Raw genomic sequence first — 20918 nt, forward strand, 5'->3', positions numbered from 1 at the left:
AAATAATGTGGTTTTTTTTACCTTAAACCGCATAAACACATTTCATTACACCAAATAATGTTATTTTTAGCAACATCATATGACCCCTTTAAAGTGAACTGGAACGCAGCCATAGAGTAAACAGTAATAGCACGTGCAGCGGCAGCAGTGACAGCCTCCCCCGGGTCCTAATGCCCGTTCAGAAAGGCGTTTTAATTCCGTAGGGGGCGCTGTTGGCCTACTTCTAATAAAATAAAAGTACAATACACAAATAACATTTAGACTGTGTATCTGATTAAATAAAGCCGTAATTAATGTAATAAAATCATGAGTATGTTTTGATTTAAAGGTCAGAAGCTATACCTTACATGAATAATAATTTAAAAAATCACAATCATACTTGTAAATTAAATAATTTTATATATACTGATTTATTCATTATGTGTAATATGTTATATTTTTTTAAACAAATGATGAGCTCTAAAAGATTTTCTGAATTTTTACAACTCTTGCTTTAGACCATCTACAAATGTTAAATCTTAAAATAAAATGTTAAGGTTACTACTGCATCTTTCTGAAAACAAAATGCAGCGATTGATATATAGTTTATTTATAGTTATTTTCAAAACTTCAATGTACTGTCATTATAAAATAACTTTATTATTGTTTATTTAATTCTAACAAATAAGTTCTTGTTAAAAACTAACCAAAATTAAAAATTATTTGCTTATAATTTCCACACAGGAAAGACTTGGTGTTGTTTCCAAACAAAAGGAAATATATCGGCATCAGCTATCGGCCAAAATGAGTTGAAAAATATCGGCATAGGATATCGGCAAAAATCCAATATCTTGCATCCCTAGTCCTGATTGTGTCATCCTCACCTTTCAGGCATTGATTGGTTGTCCTCCTCATATACCATAGGCCCATAATCCCTCTTTTCACCAATCTTGTGCTCTTCAACACTTTTAAAGTGAAAGTCCATTTCTTTGGCTTCTTCCTTCCATTCATTGATATCCTCAAACTTAAAGGCCATTACGAAGGCCTGGAAAAAAAATTTATTACTCGAATTGATCAGATGACAATATTCAGTCCTTGTAAAATACAATATAATTATCAATAAAACTGACTAAAGTCTGAAATAATCCCTATGAGCAAAACACTCTACTTGATTCTATTGCTGAGTATGCCACTGCAGCTATTTGAGAATATTTGCGGCTCGCATCAAGTTCAAGACATTGATGTTTGCATACAGAACAGCCACAAGCTCAGCACCCTCCTACTTCCTCCTCACTCTTACAAATCTACATTCTCTCCAGAAGCCTGGGATCTGTAAGCAAGCAATGCCTTGTGGTAACATCACAGAGAGGCCTTTTCGTTCACCTTTCCTGAACCCCAGAGTGATTGTAAATTAAGTTTACATTAAATATGTTTGAAATTTCATTCTGTTGCCGTCTGCTTGTAATGTTAGAGCGTTGTTGAGAGAGAACAAGAATGTATTGGAAACACACTACCGCCTACCTGACTCTGCCTGAGGTCAGGAAAAATACACTTCCCTGAGATGATTTTTTTATATCTCTGAAATATATTATAGTATTCTTGAAAACAATCTTTTAATGTATTATTGAATAAAATATTAGTTAATTATCAAAGAAAGAAAAAATTAATAGCCATAATATGGACTTTTGTAAATGCTCCTGTGATACTATGATGCTCAGATACTGATTTTCTTCTCACATTGCTGATTTCACCATTAAGTCTTCACCTGAACAGTTTATGTTTTGTATATGGTATCATTGTAATCCTTGACCATCAAAACATAGGGGTAGACATCACCTTTTCTGTGTTATCATGTTTGGTTTAGGAGATATGACACAAATATGACACAAAGTAAAATGGTCGCCATGGCAACCATGAGGTTTCTGAAACAATTTCTGAAAATGTTTAGGGCCGCAAACTATACAAGTGTACAAAGTTTCATGAAAAAGTGAACATTATTTTCACATATCACCTGGACTAAATAGGGACTTTAGACCAACGAGATTTCACTGTCAATGGGGCTTGGAAGTAGAACCTCTACGTATATTGACCTTATGTTGCAATCCAAAAGTCAGACATTTTCTATGCATGTGCGAGACGTCAGATTCATTAGCCGCTATGCTATGGGTAAACAACTAGAGGAATAACAATACGGAAAATAAACTATTTGCACTACAAACCAGTGTGTTTGTAATTACGACAATATAGTAGAATTACGTATTAAGAATTACCAGTTTGCAATATCAAGCAGCATAACGAGTGATTTGTGCAACTAAAAATAACTGGAAGGGAATGTTACAGTGGGAAGTTACAATGGCTGTCATTGTGCATGTCTAGTAAAAGTTAAAGCACTTATTACAGTGTACTCAACTTCAACATTGTTGCTTTCTATCTGATAAGGATTTTGCTGTTGAAGCCAATATGCTGAGCTGAAATAGTTTTATTATACATAAGTACAGTATTCTACATATTATATTGACTTTTAAAAACATTTTTGAGAAAATAGGTTCAGCTGCGTATTAGTACTGGTGACACCTATACTGGTACAGACAGCATTGTTAATACTTTAAAGTGAAAAAAATAAAGTATTTATTTTTAATAAAGCAGTATGTGTACTTTTGAAACAATTTCCAATGCTGCTAGACCTTTCAGAATCTATTCACCAATGCAAAAAAATTTATCAAGTGAAGCTCATATACAGAATATGCTTGAAAAGAATAATAAATATAGTTGCAGCGGGAATTTGCACACAGTTCTATCTCTCAGTTAAGGCAGAGATCAAGCACAGTGATGATAATCTAACCCACAGAATAGTCAATACATATGCAGCAGCACAAATGATATTGGCACCATCTGATCTGGGGTGCACCCGGCATCTCTCAGACATCTTCAGATTGTGTCCAGTTTTCAGAATTCCTTTAGTTTGTGGTTCTGGGGTCACTGGGATTGGGGCAGAGGACGTCGGAAGAGCAAGATATGTGGTTCTATAATGAAAAGAAGTCATGAACATGAATTTCAACAGTGACAACAGTAGAGATGGCACATGTTTGGGCGAGTTTTTGACATCCTAGCAAACACACACATACCGGGTTGATGGATCATGTAATGTACCCATCCTTGACTCTGCTGAACACCCAGATTCCTCCATTCTGTCTCTGACATCAGATGGGTCTTGGGAACTCTTTTAGCAATATCCTTAGGAAGCATGACATGCCTGAAAATGAACGGAAAACACACACTACACTTTACCCTCGTTATAAATGTCATTTTAACAGCTCAGAAAACATAGTATCATGTTTCAACTTAGTTTGAACTTATGAAAACTAAATATTAACTTTATTTGGTGATTCAACAAATGTTTAAACAGCGGAACATTAGCACTGCTGTCTCTAGGAATCCAAAACGGACAACATTAATTGTAAACTGTACAGATAACTTTAAAAAGTGCCTACCTGTACTCGAATTTGTCGTCGTCGTATTTGTCAGAGTAAAAAATCTGCTTGTGAGACATAGCGTGTTGTTTCTGGATGAAAAACACATGAAATAACAGTTAACTGACATGTCAAACTTCATTTACATCGCTTGTGTAAAGTAAACTAATACTTGTCTTAACGTAAATAAAGGACAATTGTAGATATCAATTTTACTTCTCAAATAAATGTAACTGTTAGAGGGATTTTATTAATACAGGTTTTACATCGTTCCCTCCAATGGTGGCTAACGTTAGCTACTCTAGCTAAAGAACGATTGAGGAAATTCAACGTTTATTCTGGATTAGTATATTCATGACACTTACTGTTTCTTCTTTCTTGTAAATGTAATAACTGTGGCGTTTACTTAATCAAACAATACTTTCGTTTAAATGAAAAGTATTTTTCCCAAACGCAATTTGCCAAATCAACCACCGAGTACGTTTCCCTGGCGCTTCAACTTCCCTCTCAGCGAGTTCGAAGCCCGCCCATAAGTGTTCGAAAGCTTACAAGTCCTTTCTGATTGGACAAGATGTGAGGACGTCACTAAGACGTCGAACTGTGTCAGCGGTTACTTTTCGTAAATAAAGTGGGCATCCCTGACGAATTCCTCGTTTAATTTGGATTCTGGGTGATGAACCAACATTAAGAGAAACACTACTAAAAATATCATTGTAAAACATGGAAATTACTTTACTATGGTCACTTAAGTGTTTGGCATTTAGAAGGCCTAACTTCCACTTATCACTTTTTAATGTATGTATAACCCTTCTTTTGATCTCATCTTTTGATTTCCTTTCTTTATTCCTTTTCTTTCTATTTATGCATTTTGTTATGAATGTTTTTGATTCATACATTTATGTTCATTATATATGTAATTGGTTTTAACATCTGCAGGACTAAGTTAAATAAGTTTTCTGCGCGACTCATCACAAGGTTCTGTGAAAGACTTAACTCATTATTTTTTTCAGTAAACTTACTCAATATTTTTTTTAAATATTGTATTATGTTTTCCATTTATTTGTACGGTTTTAATAACGACAAAAACAAAAATAGAATAAATGAACACGAATGAAATAATGCTGGCAGTGCTCTAGATGGCGCTAAAACCTAGTCTATGAAAACAGTATTTTCAGGTGTATTTAAATAGATTTTGCTGTGTATGTTCCTGCACATTTCAGTGCAGTTGGTCCTGAGATTGTCAATAATAATCATTGTCTTATTATATATGGCTATATATAATATACATATTTCTTTTTTTCAAGACAACAACAAGGAACTGGCTATATACGACGATTTGTGATGTACCAAATGCATTTATATAGTCAGTCTATCTACGCAGAAGCCCAAAGATTCACAATAATGATTAACAATCTCACTGTGATGTACAGTATTTGCGATCATGTATTTCACTTTCATATTGGTACCCAATTTATTGATTTATTTATTTATCTGAGTTGTCTGTGTTTTGTGGTTAATGTATGAAATGGCGGTAACATTTCTATTCAAATGTTAGGTATAATCCTCTATAATACATATAGCATACGATAATATAATAAACATTAAGCTTCTGTGCATTTGGGAGATCCAAAATCCGCAATCCGTTTAATCAAGGCCTAAACCAAATCAAGCTAAAGACAGAGAAACATGAGATCCTGGAAGGATGTAAATAAACAACTGTACATCCATAAAATACAATGAGAGTGTTCGTGTTTTTTTCTTGAGTTTAAAATACAATGCTGAAATATCACCAGATCTATGTATGCAGACATAACAGTTTAACCAAGGAAGACGGAAAATAATTTTCCTGTCCATTATTATCATCGTTATCTGCCAAGACCTGGCCGTACTCGATCGATGACGGGAAGTCAAGGCGCTTCATCTGGAGCGAGGAGAGTCGGGAATCTCAAAAGAAAACAGGTAAACAAATTACCTTCCCGTGCATGGAAATACACACTCTGTAAAATAATACACACCTACATGAAATGCATGATCAAAAAGGCATAATGTGGCATCCACGTGAGGTTATTTATAAGCAGGTAAATGTTGCCGTGCACATGCAGTGGCCTGCGCTTAGATGACCCTCGCGACGGGGCAGCACGGACCCCGCCGTCATGACAGAACAAGCCCAAAAATACACCTCACATATCTGCTTATCAACCCACCAGCTGTTTACTTATCAGTCCAGCAACGCTGAGGCCACATCTAGAGGACAACATGTGACAGAAGCCCTTTAATCGTACGGTTAGCGATTCCGTCTCGGTCCCCATTTGTAGTTAGCCAGGTCAGCTGCAGGTTTTAGCCGTTCTCAGACAATTGTATTTGTCATAAATATATTAAATTAATCTCTGTAACGTGCTCAGTTGTTAGTGTATTAATATATATTTTTATTGATCAATTATTGTTTTTATTTCATGTAAGAGGGCTTGTTTGTATTCACGTGTTGATACCATAGCAGCTTTAGCGTGCTAAACGGGCTCTGTCACCTTAAGAGATCCATTGTTAAGCAAAAAATTGGATGCTGGATCATAATATTATCTTATATGTGATTAAATTAATTTATTTTTCATATTGCACACGTACATGTGCATTGCAGTTCAGTCGCCAATGCTAAGTTTATACAGAGGCATTATGTGGCTGTTAGCCAAAGCTAACAAAAGCCGTTCGGTGTCATTTGGTATTGCGCTATATATTTGTGTATATGCTATGTTGTTGCAGAAGTAAAGAAACGAGCTGAAATAGCAGGATACATGCGGCTAAAATCATCAAGTAAATTTCACTTCATAGGTTCCTCAGCACAAAGCGTTTCTGTTACGGTTAAAAAAACCTGATAGCTTGAGTACTTGAGTTGTAAATAAAAATTATATGTATTAAACTCACTTTATGAAAACGGATGATTTGCTATGCGATTATTTTTTATTACCCCCTGCATTAAGGATCCCATTGAAGCACACCATATTACAATATTTAAAAAAATAAGCTGTTAATAAATAAGATGAGCCCTTCCATTTGTCCCGTCTCTATTTCATTTTTAATTTGAATTTTTAATGTTAACCCAGGACTTAAAAGGGTCAGTTTACCCAAAGTAGTTAGATAGTTCACATCATTTAATCACTGGCATGTTGTTCCAAAGCTGTATAATTTTATGTCTTCTGTGAAATACAAGATATTTTGAAGAATATTGACAACCAAACTGTATTGGTGACCATTGACTTCCATTGTATGGAGAAAAAAAACACTGACAGAAACAGACGTTTCTCAAAATATCTTCTTTAGTCAGGTTTGGAACAACATGAAGGCGAGTAAATACTTTTTTTTGTGCAGTTGTTATCACATTTTTACATGTTATTTTTCTGTTTTTTAGGATTGAGTCCACTGACCCGGCATGGGGGACATGAAAACCCCTGATTTTGATGACCTGTTGGCAGCGTTTGACATTCCTGACATTGATGCCAAAGAGGCTATCCAGTCCGCCCCGGATGAGGTGGAGGGGCATCAAGGAGCAGGCGGAGGATCGCTCATAAAGGCTGGTGATGCTTCAGTAGGTGGAAGTTCAGCCTTAAGATCACCCAGCCCATCCACGGATTCTCAGAGCGACCCATCTATTGTGAGTGTGATTGTTAAGAACCGTGTCCGCCCTGAGCCCTTTGATGGTGGCGACAGCTCTGTACCAGACCCATTAAACCATAATGGATTTGTGTCATCCGGTGGGTCAGTACATATGTCTCAGTCCCGGGGCCAGCCGAATGGGGAACAGTGGCCCATATGCAGTTCAAAGGTGATTCCAGAGACTCCAGGAGCGCTTGGATCTTCCGGCACTTCCAAACCAGGCAGCAACATCTTCAATAAGCTGAAGCCCTTGATGGCACAAGGTGCTGGAGACTCCGTCGGAAGGGCCCGAAAAATGCAGCTTCTGCAACAGCAACATATGCAGCAGGAGATGAGCCTAGAAGGTGTGGACAAGGCGAAAGCCCCTGCGATTTCTAGTGGGACAAGTGGAGCAGCATCTCCTTTCTTTCCCCCACCTAAACCACTTCCTTCCACTCCCTCCACAGCTTCGTCCTCTTCACCGTCATCGTCCTCTCCATCGGTTGGTTCCCGTGTTTCTGGGGCCATGGCATCGTCTCCGCTGGCTACATCTCTAACGGAGCCATTTAACGGATCACCACGTCTTAGTTCGTCGGCTTTCAGACGTGTAGATTCAGATGAGGAGGATTCGGATCCTGATTCCGGAGGATCTCTGGTCATCCATGAGAGTCCAGACTCTCCCACTCCACCGAAACTATCACGTCGGCTAAGGTCACCTCCAGAAAATTCACAGTCTCCTTCTCTCCCTCCTTCAACATCCATATCGCCCAGCGCTTACCCCAAACCAGGTGACATTCCCTTGGCATCACCTGCTTCACCTCGAGCTCAACAGAACTTGCTTTCAGCACCAGTCCAAACAGGAACCGGAAAGAGTTTACCCCAAGAGGAGCGAAACCCAGAGCATGTGATAGAAGAACGAGATTCGCCAGAGAGCCCTGAGCCAGAGATGCCCAAGTCCTCCATGCCAACACCTGCAGTAACCAAAAGATCATGTAGCCCAGCGGTTGCCTCTTCATCACCATCTGCTTCCCTTCAAGATCCTAAGGAGGAAGAAGAGGAGATGGAGGTAGACAAAGGTTCAGCGGAGAATGGACAAGATGCGGCTAATACAGATGGTAAGGATGACGGGAAAAGGGATGGAGAGAAAATGGAGGTAGATGCTGCACAATCCCTTCCAGCAGACGCCGGATCACCGAGCAGTGGTGGCAAAGCTGTATCTGGCGGAAATGCTCCCTCCAGACCTCTTAAAGTCCGTATCAAGACCATTAAGACGTCTACAGGAGGTATCACACGCACGGTTACTCGAGTAGCAGGTAAGGGAGGCACTGCCAATGCAGACAAAGATGCAAGTAAATCCCAAACAGGCAGTCGAGCTGGTCCTGCGAAAGGCGCCAAAAAAAATGATGGTCAAGTGGTAAAATGCTCAACCATACCAGTATCCACTCTAGAAGCCAGCAGTGCCATGATAGCCGCAGCCAGCAAGGTCCAAAACAAAATGGCCATGCAAGCTGATAAAACGAAAGTCTCTGCCACAGCGGTGAGCATCACAAAATCCACCACTTTACCAGTCGCACCAGCCGTCGGTGGGATAAGCGTGCGCACTATGGTCGGTAAAGCCACCAATGGAGGTACCGTGACGTGTAAACCAGCGTCTATCGTCAACAGCACCGGTGCTGTTATTTCCCGTAGCCAGTCTAGTCTAGTTGAGGCTTTCAACAAGATCCTGAACAGCAAGAACCTGCTGCCCAGCTACCGTCCGGATCTCTCAACCCCGCCACCCCCTGAATGGGGTCTTCCTATGCCTGCTACTGGATACCGCTGCTTGGAGTGCGGAGATTCTTTTGCTTTGGAGCGCAGCCTGGCGCGACACTACGACCGGCGCTCTTTGAGAATAGAAGTGACATGTAATCACTGCGCAAAGCGGCTGGCTTTCTTCAACAAATGCAGCCTGCTGTTACATGCTCGGGAGCACAAGGAACGAGGCCTGGTCATGCAGTGCTCACATTTGGTTATGAGACCAGTTACAGTGGAGCAGATGATCGGCCAGCAAGACACTACTCCCATTGGTAAGTTTTGCAACATGGTATCTTTTTGTCTCAATTTGAATAGGATTGTTTCGACTTAATATTTAAAAATAAATTCAAAGATTTTCAGCCAGCTGTTACCTGCACCCAGATAATCCCAGTTTATTTATACAAAAATTAGAGCTACATGACAAAATAGAGAAGAACTGTGGCATTCTCTGTTGCCAAAAACACCCATCATGCAATTTTGATTTTGGCATCACGCCACTGTCGAATGCAGAAATTCAATCTGTAGTTTCTGGAGCTGTCAAAAGCCTGGGACTTTTCTTAAAACTACAGATCGAGCTTCCACATTTTTGTATTCCCGCCCTCAGACAGTCGGATCAATAGTGGTGTGCATTAACAAAATCAAAATTGCATTGTGGGTGTTAAGTTTTTGGTAAAAGAGAACTCCACTGTTCCTTTCTGTTTTCTCCTGTCATGTAGCACCATTTCAACTTTTTTTTGTCATAGAAAGACTAGTTTCATTAAAAGCCCATCTTGTCAGCAATGAAATCATCTCTTAAATGTTCTCATTTCTCTAGGCATGCTCTCTCCATCACTCTCCTCTCCACCTCTGTCATCCTCCACCACCCAGACAGGGACGACTCCTATACTGCCCACTTCCAGTCCACTGAAGGACTCTCCTTCTCCAGGCACGGCTTCAACCCAGCCCAGCCCTGCCCGCCGTGGACCCCAGAGTCCCCAGGCTCTGATGCCACTGCCCTGCAAGAAGGGCGAAGCCCTGCAATACCACAACTTCAAGTGTCCTGAATGTCAAGCTCAGTTTTCAAGCAAGGCTGAATTAGTGACCCATTTCCAGCAAATCAGAGCTACTCCTAATTCGGTAAGTTGCAATATTGTAAACGTGTTCGAATTATTTTTTTCTGTTGGTCCATTGGGCCAGTATTTCAGATTTTTTTTTAAATGTCCTGCCAGCAATTTTGCTAACTGCACCACATAAATAATTTTTTACTTGAATTTTCAGCTATGTGTTTTTATCTCTCAGAAATAAATTGTAATAAAAACCAAACACACACACATATATACAGATTTGTATTATTTTAAAATTGTAATTAATTTGTCTTTTCCAAATAATATTCTCCAAATATGAATTAACCGTTAGTACTGCTAGTAATTAACCATTAAATTACTAAATGAAAGATTCATGCTCAGACGTTTAATGCAACTTTGTAAATTGTTGTTGTATAAGAATATATATTAAGTAAAAATTTATATATATATGTATGTGTATGCTGTCAATACCAGCTCATTAATGCAGGCGATTAATTTTTCCAGTTTAACACGTTAAAAATATTTAACGCAGGGTCGACTTGAATTTTCAGCTATGTGTTTTTATCTCTCAGAAATAAATTGTAATAAAAACCAAACACACACATATATATACAGATTTGTATTATTTTAAAATTGTAATTAATTTGTCTTTTCCAAATAATATTCTCCAAATATGAATTAACCGTTAGTACCGCTAGTAATTAACCATTAAATTACTAAATGAAAGATTCATGCTCAGACGTTTAATGCAACTTTGTAAATTGTTGTTGTATAAGAATATATATTAAGTAAAAATTTATATATATATGTATGTGTGTGCTGTCAATATCAGCTCATTAATGCAGGCGATTAATTTTTCCAGTTTAACACGTTAAAAATATTTAACGCAGGGTCAGGATTTCTACACTATATTAATAGTAGCTTATCAGTGGTGACTGCCAATTCAATGTACATATGGCAGAAATGTACAGTAAAATTCAGTTGATGACGTAATCAAACAGACAATGAACACTATTAACAGCAATAATTATATGTTGCAATCAAACTTAGAGCAAAATTTGGTAGTTCTGTATGTTGTTTCAGGGTTGGCATCATCTGAGGGGTTGGCATCATCTCTTCTCAGGTGTTCAGTCATCTCAGGTCTTTGTAAGGGCTCCATCCAGACTGAAGCTTGTGTAATTCCTGTTACCACGGGATATCAATCCCGTGGCAGAAACAGAGAACCAAATAGAGACATAATTAGCATAGCTGCAGTTCCAACCAAGCAAAAATGATTTGTTCAACCCAAGCTAAAGAATATAATTTCATATAAAAGCGCGAATGAAGCTACGTGCTTGCAATGCTGTGGTCAGTTAAGTCCTTGAAGTTACCAAACAGGCGATTAAAGCTGCCTTAAAACTGTGCATGCATGTAATATATTATAGATGAGTCACATGTAGGAACAGGTCTCTGAAATGGTTTTCAAAGCTGTCCTGGAGCAGCCCAGCACTGACCCCTCATCTAACACACCAGATTCAACTCGGCAGCTCATTAATAGAGACTTTAAGACCTGAAGTGGGTCAGAAAAGGTCAAAAGAGTTGTGAGAAAATACGATGCGTGTCAGATCTGCGCGATTAAAGCTGCCTTAAAACTGTGCATGCATGTAATATATTATAGATGAGTCACATGTAGGAACAGGTCTCTGAAATGGTTTTCAAAGCTGTCCTGGAGCAGCCCAGCACTGACCCCTCATCTAACACACCAGATTCAACTCGGCAGCTCATTAATAGAGACTTTAAGACCTGAAGTGGGTCAGAAAAGGTCAAAAGAGTTGTGTTAAAGAAATAGCAGCCAAAACAACATAATAACCAGCTGCTGTGATGACTATTAATCAAAGAAAAAGAAAAAAGAGGAAATCAATAACTTTTATAGCTTTAAGGATTCATCTATATTTAATTTCGAATTTAGTGTTTAATAACTTCAATTTCAATTTCTGTATATTTCTGCTGAAGGGCACAGGTAGACATTTATTATAATGGGTTTATGTGAAGATTGTTTTAAGTTCACTTAAATTAGAAGTTATTTTTTAAAGTCTAATAAATGTTAAAATTGATAGCTCTCAATTATACTGTAATGTTGAATGGCTATAGTCAATGGTTAAATATTAGGGGAAAAACAATTTTATAGACACATCAGTAGTATCGGTATAAGTGATACTGGCCTTCAGTCATAAAAAAAAGATGCCATTAAACAAATATACTGTCTTTATGTTGTTTGTACATTCATTTGAAGATTGAATGTGAAATTATTGCAGTATAAAAGTATATTTAAAAACTTAAATGTTAGGTGGGATTAATCGCGATTAATTTCAGAAAAAATTTGCGATTAATTCGTAAAAAATTTTAATCAATTGACAGCACTAATATATATATATATAGGAATATATACAAAATATATTCTTAATTAAAGTTTTGCATTGTGCTATTTGTATCGCATTGAATGCTATTTTTATTAAATTCATTTACATAATGTTTTCATGAACAATTTACACATTTATTTTTTGCTAATGTTTAATAAATAATGCCCAGCATCTGTAATGTGTAAGTTAATGTGTAAACTGCTTTATTTACTAACTCCTTTATGTTATCCCTGCTGTCTTTCTCTTTCAGACTTGTATGCTTTGCTCTCCTCCCATGATGCTGCCTAACTGGTGCAGTGTTTCAGCCCATCAGCGGATCCATAAGCACCGCGCACCCCACGTGTGTCCAGAGTGTGGAGGCACTGCTCGTCAGGCCACGTTTCAGACCCATCTGGAAGAGTCTTGCCTGCACTTCGCCAGGCGCATCGGCTACAGGTTCCTGATTCAGTGTTTTGTGATATCGCAGATAATTTCCTTGCTTTGCAGCTGTATTTTTTAGGGTATTTGTGAGATTTCCTGCAAGGAAATAAATTGTTACGTTATACCCTCAAACCTGCATCCTTTGTTCCAGGTGCTCCAGTTGTCAGGTTGTGTTCGGAGGTTTGAACTCCATCAAGTCCCACATTCAAACAGCTCACTGTGAGGTGTTTCATAAGTGTCCCAATTGCCCGATGGCCTTCAAATCTGCCCAGAGCGCGCAGGGGCACATCACTTCCCAGCATCCCGCCCTCACAGCTGCACAGGCTAAGTAGGTTGACCCGTCACACACAGCTTTTCGTGATTAGTGCCTAATATTTTGTTTTAAAAATACATTCTTTGAGTCTGAATATTCTTATGTTATTGCTACAGGATGATCTACAAGTGTGTCATGTGTGACACAGTGTTCACCCAGAAACCTTTGCTCTACATGCATTTTGACACTCACTTGGCCAAACAGAAGGTGCATGTGTTCAAATGTCCAGACTGCACTAAACTTTATGCCCAGAAAGGCTCAATGATGGAACACATCAAGGTAAATACCTTATTAATATTAATAATAATAACAATAGATTAGATAATATAAATAATAATAATTATTATTATTATATAGAGTGCATTTAAGGATATTAAATGTTTACGTTTTAAATTGATTACTTGTTATTTTGCCTTTTGTGTTACCCATTCTTTTCACTTCCTCTAAAGAATGTGGTGTCAGCAAAGGCATACAGTAAAACCCTTGGTTTGGCCTTTACAAAGTGATTTCTGTGTCTCACCTTGTCTAAAGCTCATACCAAGTACAACAGCCACCTCAGTGTGAACTGTCACATTTTCCTGTCAGTCACGCTCATGCTTTTAACCAGAGCTGTCTTGTATTATTTCCCATTAGACTGTTCATAGAGGCCTGTCTGTCAAAGCCGAGGCTCCGCCCACCACCTCATCTCCGGTCTCAGTTCCTTCCAGCAACTCCATTTCTAAACCTAAACCCACAGAAAACAATTCAGATGAGTTGAGCCAGGGACAGGGAGAGGAGGATGAGGAGGGGGAAGAAGAGGAGGGAGAGCATGAAGGGGAAGAGAAAGATGAAGGAGAAGAGGAGGAGAATGAGGAAGAAGATCAGGTGAGCTCTCCAGAAAGCGGGAGTATGGAGTGGAGGTGCAAAGAGTGCAAGAAACGCTTCGCTGAGAGAGAGGAGTACATCGATCATATGAAGAACGAACATGACACGGTAGGTATTCTTAAAAACATACACGTGTGTGTGTGTGTGTATGTATATATATATATTTATTTATTCATTTATTTCTTTTATTTTTTGTTTATTTTTAAAACATTTATTCAATTTACAAAGAAAATAAAAAAAGTTTTTTAGTAAGATTTGTAAGACTTGGTGAGCATGAGAATTTGATCAAAAATACAAATAAAATGATAATATTGTGAAATATTATTATTTAAAAGAACTTTTGTGGAAATGTAATACATTTGTAATGATTTTTTTTGTTTATTATTTTGATTAATAGAAAGTTAAAAAGAACAGCATTTATTTTAAATAGACTTAATTTGTAATGTCTTTGTAACATTTAATCAATTTAATAGGTCCTTGCTGCATAAAAGTAATAATTTCTTCAAAGAAAATTGTGCTGAACCCCAGATTTTGTGGTTGTTACAAACACAGGTACCCACCACCAGCCATGACCAGCCCTGACACACAACAGCTCTCATGTTAGTCCAAGAATTTTTACACATGCACAAATGTATTGTCCTGTTGTTCTTTACATTGACAATGCTAAACATTTATGCTGTATGTCTATACAGGAAAAATGGTGTAGAAACAATTTCCACTCAGAAATTACAAGTAAATCTCACAAATAATAACAAGAAATTGTAAAACATTGAATGAAATGTGTAATTAATTGTGAAGTAGAAACACTTAAGTAGCATTTTCATGTAAAACATACTCCAATAAAGTTTTATTTACAATTTCACCCCCAAATTTTTTTTTTTACAAAAATTACAGTGAATGTGGATTATAAATACTAGTTTAGTTTGCATATAACATGCACTACCATCTAAACGTTTTTTTTTTTTTGAAAGATATTTTATGAAACAAGAACAACACAGGTACCCACCACCAGCCATGACCAGCCCTGACACACAACAGCTCTCATGTTAGTCCAAGAATTTTTTTTTTTACACATGCACAAATGTATTGTCCTGTTGTCCTTTACATTGACAATGCTAAACATTTATGCTGTATGTCTACACAGGAAAAATGGTGTAGAAACAATTTCCACTCAGAAATTACAAGTAAATCTCACAAATAATAACAACAAATGGTAAAACATTGAATGAAATGTGTAATTAATTGTGAAGTAGAAACACTTAAGTAGCATTTTCATGTAAAACATACTCCAATAAAGTTTTATTTACAATTTCACCCCCAAAAATTTTTTTTTACAAAAATTACAGTGAATGTGGATTATAAATACTAGTTTAGTTTGCATATAACATGCACTACCATCTAAACGTTTTTTTTTTTAAAGATATTTTATGAAACAAGAATTACATGACTTAGACAGAGTGTGAACTGAGCTAATCCAGTTACAGACACAGACTAAAAATACGCTTTACAAACTAAATATGTGACCAGTAGGTGGCACAAAAAGTTCAACGCATTTATTAAAAAAAAAATACATGCATTCTGTTGTGGCTTCTTTTGGAACAATTTTCAGTGGTTGACAATAACTGATAGTAATGTATATAAAATGTAAGCTACTTTTGCATAAAAGCATCAGAATAGGTCATTCTGTTATGAATGAACATAATTAGCTTTGATTATTTGGTAATGGTGATCTTATGAAAGTATTGCGTCTTGAGAATAGTCTTAGCATTTCAAGCAGTAGATTTCCATGTTTCATATATTATGCTGACCTGGTCCACCACTCCTCCCCATAGACTCAGGTAGTCTGCTGGATAAGTTGAGAAGATACCAGCAGTGGCAGTGGCACCACTAACTGTCAGATGCCCTCCAGTGAAATCCATTATGGCATCTGTGAACAAACACGTATGAGCAGGAAAGTTTCTTCATTTGCATGCACTTGTGTATTTTTACATATAGGCCTACATTACCAGTCAAAAGTTTGGATCGCCATAAGATCAGTGTTGGGGGTAACGCATTACAAGTAACGCAAGATACGTAATCAGATTACTTTTTTCAAGTAACTAGTAACGCATTACTTTTTAATTTACAAGAGAATATCTGAGTTACTTTTTCAAATAAGCAACGTAAGGCATTACTTTCCATAAAAAGTAACTAAGTAACGTAATTAGTTACTTTTTTATGGAGTAACGCAATATTGTAATGCATTACTTTTAAAAGTAACTTTCCCCAACACTGAAGATCACCATAACCAACTATTACTGGTTATGACTAATTATATTAATTCATAACCATGTAAAGTGTAATATATTGTACAAATTCATATTCAGCAGCCATTAAGCAGCTGTGAAATGTGGTAACCATGCAATACCTCAAAGAGCTATTTCTAACTGGTTATGAAAACTAGTTTTGTTTATATAAATTCATGTATTTAAGTTAATATTGTTGTAAAAAAAAATTTAAATAATACTTTTTAGTAAGCATTATATACCAATTTTTCAGTCTAGTCTTCAGTGTGACATTCTATTATGCTGAGTTGTAGCCTAATTGTTTTTGAATGTGATTATCGAATATGTTTTCAACATTAATAATAATAAAAAAGTTTTTTGAGCAGCAAATCAGCATATTAGAATAATTTCTGAAGTATTCGAAGAAATAACGACTGAACACTGGAGGAATAATTTACATTTTCATCACAGGAACAAATTACATTTTAAAATATATTCAAATAGAAAACTGTTATTGTAATAATATTTCACAATATTACCGTTTTTACTGTATTTTTGTTCAGATAAATATAGCCTTTGTAACTATTCCAGACTATTTCGACACACTATTTCCCTGTTTAATACTGTAAAGCTGCTTTAACACAATCTGCATTGTAAAAAGCGCTATATAAATAATGGTGACTTGTAGTGTAGATAAGATAGATCAGGTAGAATGAGATTCACTCACCATAGTACTGAAGAGCAACAGTTGCTGCAGCCAAAAATGCACCTAAGAGCTGTGAGCACACATAGAATGGAAGACAAGTCCAGGAAAACCTGCCCAGGACACACAGGGTGAGGGAAACAGCTGGATTCAGGTGAGCTCCTTAAACAGACGAGAAATGTATTCATTTATATTGTATATACAGGGACTTATGTCTTAATATACACAGCTGCTTTAGAGATTTTATACCTGATACCCCTTTTGCCACATAAATCCCAAATGTGGTACCCAATGCAAACCCGAGGTTGATTGACAGGTATTCACCCTTAGTGTTTTGAGAGGTCGTCACCTGGGCAACTGACCCGCACCCAAAAAGCTGAAGAGAAAGTGGCATCAAGAAAAATGTAAGGAATTATCAAGTGTGAATGTTTTACACAGACACAACGTTTATAATGAAAAGGCTTATGGCACGATAAGACTGCTGTGCATTTTGGTAACTGAAGTTTCTATTCAGTGCCAAAAATTGTATTAAGTAGTTCTAAGTCAAGTTTGATCTCCAGAATATTGCTGACATTCTTTGCACATTTGCTACAAAAAAGATTTAATGGGCAGAAGGCGTTATATTTGACTCAATAAAGATAATACTAAAGATAAAAAAATTGTTATACGTTTTTATAAGTGCTTTACAATTTGAATGCAAACTTGTAAGCTATATATAGGCCTACATAAAAAAAATATCCTAGCAATTTCTTAAAATTGGTGAAAATTACCAACATTTTGCTATGTGAACTGCACATATTTCCATATTACAAATACAGATGAAGGCTGACTTACTATCAAAATATAGACCCCGAAAAATTCCGCCAGACATTCTCTGAACAAGCTGCTCTTGATTCGGCATCTCCTCAGCAGACGATCCACCATTTCTGCCCTCTGTAGCCTACTTTCTGTGTCTTTCTGTTCGTTTGCAATGAAAGTAAATGCAGGCCAGGACTTCAGTACTCCAGATGTTTCTCAGAGCTCCATACAGAAGGTCTGTAATGAAAAGACCCAGTCAGAATGCATGGTCTTCCAAAAAAAAAAAAAAAATGTTTAGCTTATTATTACACAGCATAAGTAAACTCAAGACTATCTATTGTGGTTAAAGAGTGTGTCTGGGCAAGGAATGACAATTACATGTAGTACATTGCCCTTTTGTGTAATAAAACGATGAGTAGTTTATTGTTAACTTTTACCTGTGAAGCACAGCTGGCATATACCAGATTTATGCATAAATCTTCTACTATTCTTTTTAAAACAAAAGCTTAATGACCTAATGCATACAAAATACCTTATTTTTTAAGTGTGTGTGTGTGTATCACCAGAGTAAAATAAAAGATACAGATGCCGCCTTATTTTTAGCTGAATCATTTATCCATTAACCAATATCTAGTTAAGAAAGAAAACCATGTTTATGTTGTCTCATAACTAACAGTCACAAGCACATACATCAATGTATAGCTCTCATGCATATCTACTGGCTCAGGCCCCATTTTCTCAAGAGTTTTTCCTAATGAACTAGTTTTCTGGGTAATTAAGCAAAGCTACACTAGTCGACATATGTGTAAATGTTTGACCCTGAGGTCCATGATTGCTTCCAGAAGAGGTAGTGTCCATGCAGCCGTTCTCAATATTCTCATCATAGTTAGCCTATACAAGTCTCACCAATGGACTAAAATTATAATTACAGCCTAAAGAAACATGTCTACACCATTGGTTATTCATGTTGGGATCAAAATGGCCCATACAAGTGAAATCAGCTTTTGAGGTTATCTTATATCTGTACTTCTATCTACTTAGGAGATAATCATTTATATAACGGAGTATAAAGTCAATCTCCATAAAGTCGATGTCACTGATGTCTCATAGGATGTCACTAGATAAAGATCAAATTGTGTGCAAAGCTAACCAACTCTCACCAGTTATGGCATGATATGCACTATGACCAGCAGTGTGCCAGGTTTGGTGCCTTTATCATTGACCTTTATGTTCCTGTATGTGTTCATTTTTTATGGGGAAATACAAAATTGGTGAATGCAAAATTATAATTTTCTGTTTTCACTGTTAATTCACTTTAAATAACTTAAAAATGTAATACTGTTTACTAAACTTGTTAGCTTACATTGTCAGCATTGCACTAAATGCTTCATATTGTCAGTCAACAAGAGCAGACAGGAAAACCTGTGACAGGTAAGTCTCTAGATGTGGCAGAACTGGGTCAGCCTGTTGTGAGACAACACTGACAGATTCAAAATGAAACTTTTTGTTGCTAAACATACCCCGTGAGATCACATTCTGGAAACTGAAGAGCCGATTAACTTTGAGATTCAAAAAAATAAATAGTGCCGTTTGATACGGACCAAAGAAAGTGGAGCGTAAAACACAAATTAAAATATAAATTAAGTTTTGGACTTACCATGAGGATAAACACCCCAGGATCTTCATGAGGAAAAATTTTCAGTGTCCTTTTCATGGCCACCTCAACATAATTTCAACAATAATTGAAAAAGCTTTATTTCATCACAACTCAATATCCTTGCATCTCTTTGAATAGGTTAAATCCAGGCCGACTAGTTATGCTTGGCTTTGTTCAGTTCATTTTACAAGAAAAGCATTGCATTTTTAGGATTTTGACACATCGTAGAGATTTAGAGCTGAAGTGTGTTCATCACTTTTTAAACTGACCTGTTCTCAAAGCACAACAAATGAAAACAAAATTAGAAAAACAAGATCTTATTCTTTTCTTTATGTTTATACATTCTCTTTATGTTTAACATTCTTTATGTTATGTTCAGTGAAACACCACTGAAAATACAATTTACAAATATATTAAACTGTCTTATCATCTGCAGTATCTGCTCTTCTCTACCAGCAAACTAAAATTCGGTCAGTCCTTTTCAGAACATTGCAGCTTCAACAACTGGTTCAATGGGAAACCCAAGGTTCAATGTTAATACAATTCTTAAACTATTCTCAATAAAAGTTTATTGAAAGAAAAATGGTAGGCAAAATTACTAGGGCCAATTTGTGGCAGCAAATAATTGTTCTTCACTCCAATAATCAAGAATGGATCTCCACATTCACACTGAACAATGTAAAATCAGTTGGTGGGTTTGCTGGGAAAGGATGAAAAGAGACCATCCTTAGGTTTGTGTCCACAGCTCCTTCAGCCTCGAAAGCCTCTGAAGAACTTGGAAAACTCTGAGAAATCATCCTGCATGTCAACAGAAGGGTTCAATCCACCTGAAATATGCAGAAAATACATTTCTGAATGATTACTCAGGAAAAGCTAGAGCAAAGCATTGCACAAGCTTGAGGAATATTCTGAATTACTTTAAAATGTATAAAAGGATGTTATATAAATCCTCTAAAATATAAAATGTCTATTTTAAATATTCTCTGTCTTTTACCTTTAAAGTGCCCCTATTATGGGTTATGAAAGGTTCATATTTTGGTTTTGGGAGTCCCCAACAACAGGCTGACATGCATGCAAGGTCAAAAAACTCTTTCATTGTCTTATATTATGCATTTATTTTTACCGTACTTGCTCAACGACTCCCAAAAGATTTGCTCAACGATTCATTTTTCCAAACCCCTCCTTTGCGTGACGCTAATCTGCAGTGATTGGTCTGATTGGATCATGCCTGTAATGCCTCATAAAAGAGTTTGTGAGCGCAGTGCTGCTTTGTGTACAGCGTTACTGGGGAAAGCGCTATTTTTATCGCTCGGAAAGCACACCTAGTGGCAAAGAATGAATTTGCATTTTCATTCAGATCAACAGGAAAAGACCAACAAGTGGGCGGGCAATATGATAATGTTTCATGTTGACCTCGGTCAACATGAAACGGCTTGGGATTCGTTTTAAAAACGACTCGTTTCAATGATTCAGAGTCGACTCTTTCTTTTGAGAGGCAGTAACTTTATACACAGTGCACTTTCAGATTTAAAACTTTGCAGGATGTTTTCATTCACGTAGAGCTGT

At 36.9% G+C, this 20918-nt stretch overlaps 4 protein-coding genes across 4 annotated transcripts in view; 1 reads left to right on the forward strand and 3 right to left on the reverse strand.

Annotated features, from left to right (window-relative positions):
* Positions 1–2440: 2440 nt before the first annotated feature.
* Positions 2441–3983, reverse strand: cks1b (CDC28 protein kinase regulatory subunit 1B). Its single transcript, XM_016277965.1, has 4 exons — positions 3815–3983; positions 3471–3541; positions 3105–3232; positions 2441–3002 (listed from the first exon to the last, which is right to left on the reverse strand). The coding sequence occupies exons 2-4, from the start codon at positions 3527–3529 to the stop codon at positions 2956–2958; spliced, it is 234 nt and encodes a 77-aa protein (XP_016133451.1). The 5' UTR covers positions 3530–3541; positions 3815–3983; the 3' UTR covers positions 2441–2955.
* A 1671-nt stretch (positions 3984–5654) lies between these two features.
* LOC107589483 (zinc finger protein 687-like) lies at positions 5655–14512 on the forward strand. The gene is made up of 8 exons (XM_016277932.1): positions 5655–5727; positions 6853–9142; positions 9685–9986; positions 12584–12768; positions 12905–13081; positions 13183–13345; positions 13700–14038; positions 14483–14512. Exons 2-8 carry the CDS (start codon positions 6874–6876, stop codon positions 14510–14512), a joined length of 3465 nt encoding a protein of 1154 aa, XP_016133418.1. The 5' UTR covers positions 5655–5727; positions 6853–6873.
* A 1086-nt stretch (positions 14513–15598) lies between these two features.
* LOC107589484 (aquaporin-9-like) lies at positions 15599–17821 on the reverse strand. The gene is made up of 5 exons (XM_016277933.1): positions 17732–17821; positions 17147–17273; positions 16922–17059; positions 15739–15857; positions 15599–15613 (listed from the first exon to the last, which is right to left on the reverse strand). The coding sequence occupies exons 1-5, from the start codon at positions 17819–17821 to the stop codon at positions 15599–15601; spliced, it is 489 nt and encodes a 162-aa protein (XP_016133419.1).
* Positions 17822–19460: 1639 nt separating this feature from the next.
* The window catches only part of LOC107589419 (HCLS1-associated protein X-1-like), a 6347-nt gene continuing 4889 nt past the window's right edge, over positions 19461–20918 (reverse strand). Inside the window, exon 7 of the mRNA XM_016277847.1 lies at positions 19461–20179. Coding sequence (XP_016133333.1) covers positions 20103–20179 — 77 coding nt within the window. The 3' untranslated portion in view covers positions 19461–20102. The remainder of the gene's footprint in view (positions 20180–20918) is intronic.

Source organism: Sinocyclocheilus grahami, unplaced genomic scaffold (assembly GCF_001515645.1).
Source record: "Sinocyclocheilus grahami isolate Dianchi unplaced genomic scaffold, SAMN03320097.WGS_v1.1 scaffold116.1, whole genome shotgun sequence".
NCBI lineage: Eukaryota > Metazoa > Chordata > Actinopteri > Cypriniformes > Cyprinidae > Sinocyclocheilus > Sinocyclocheilus grahami.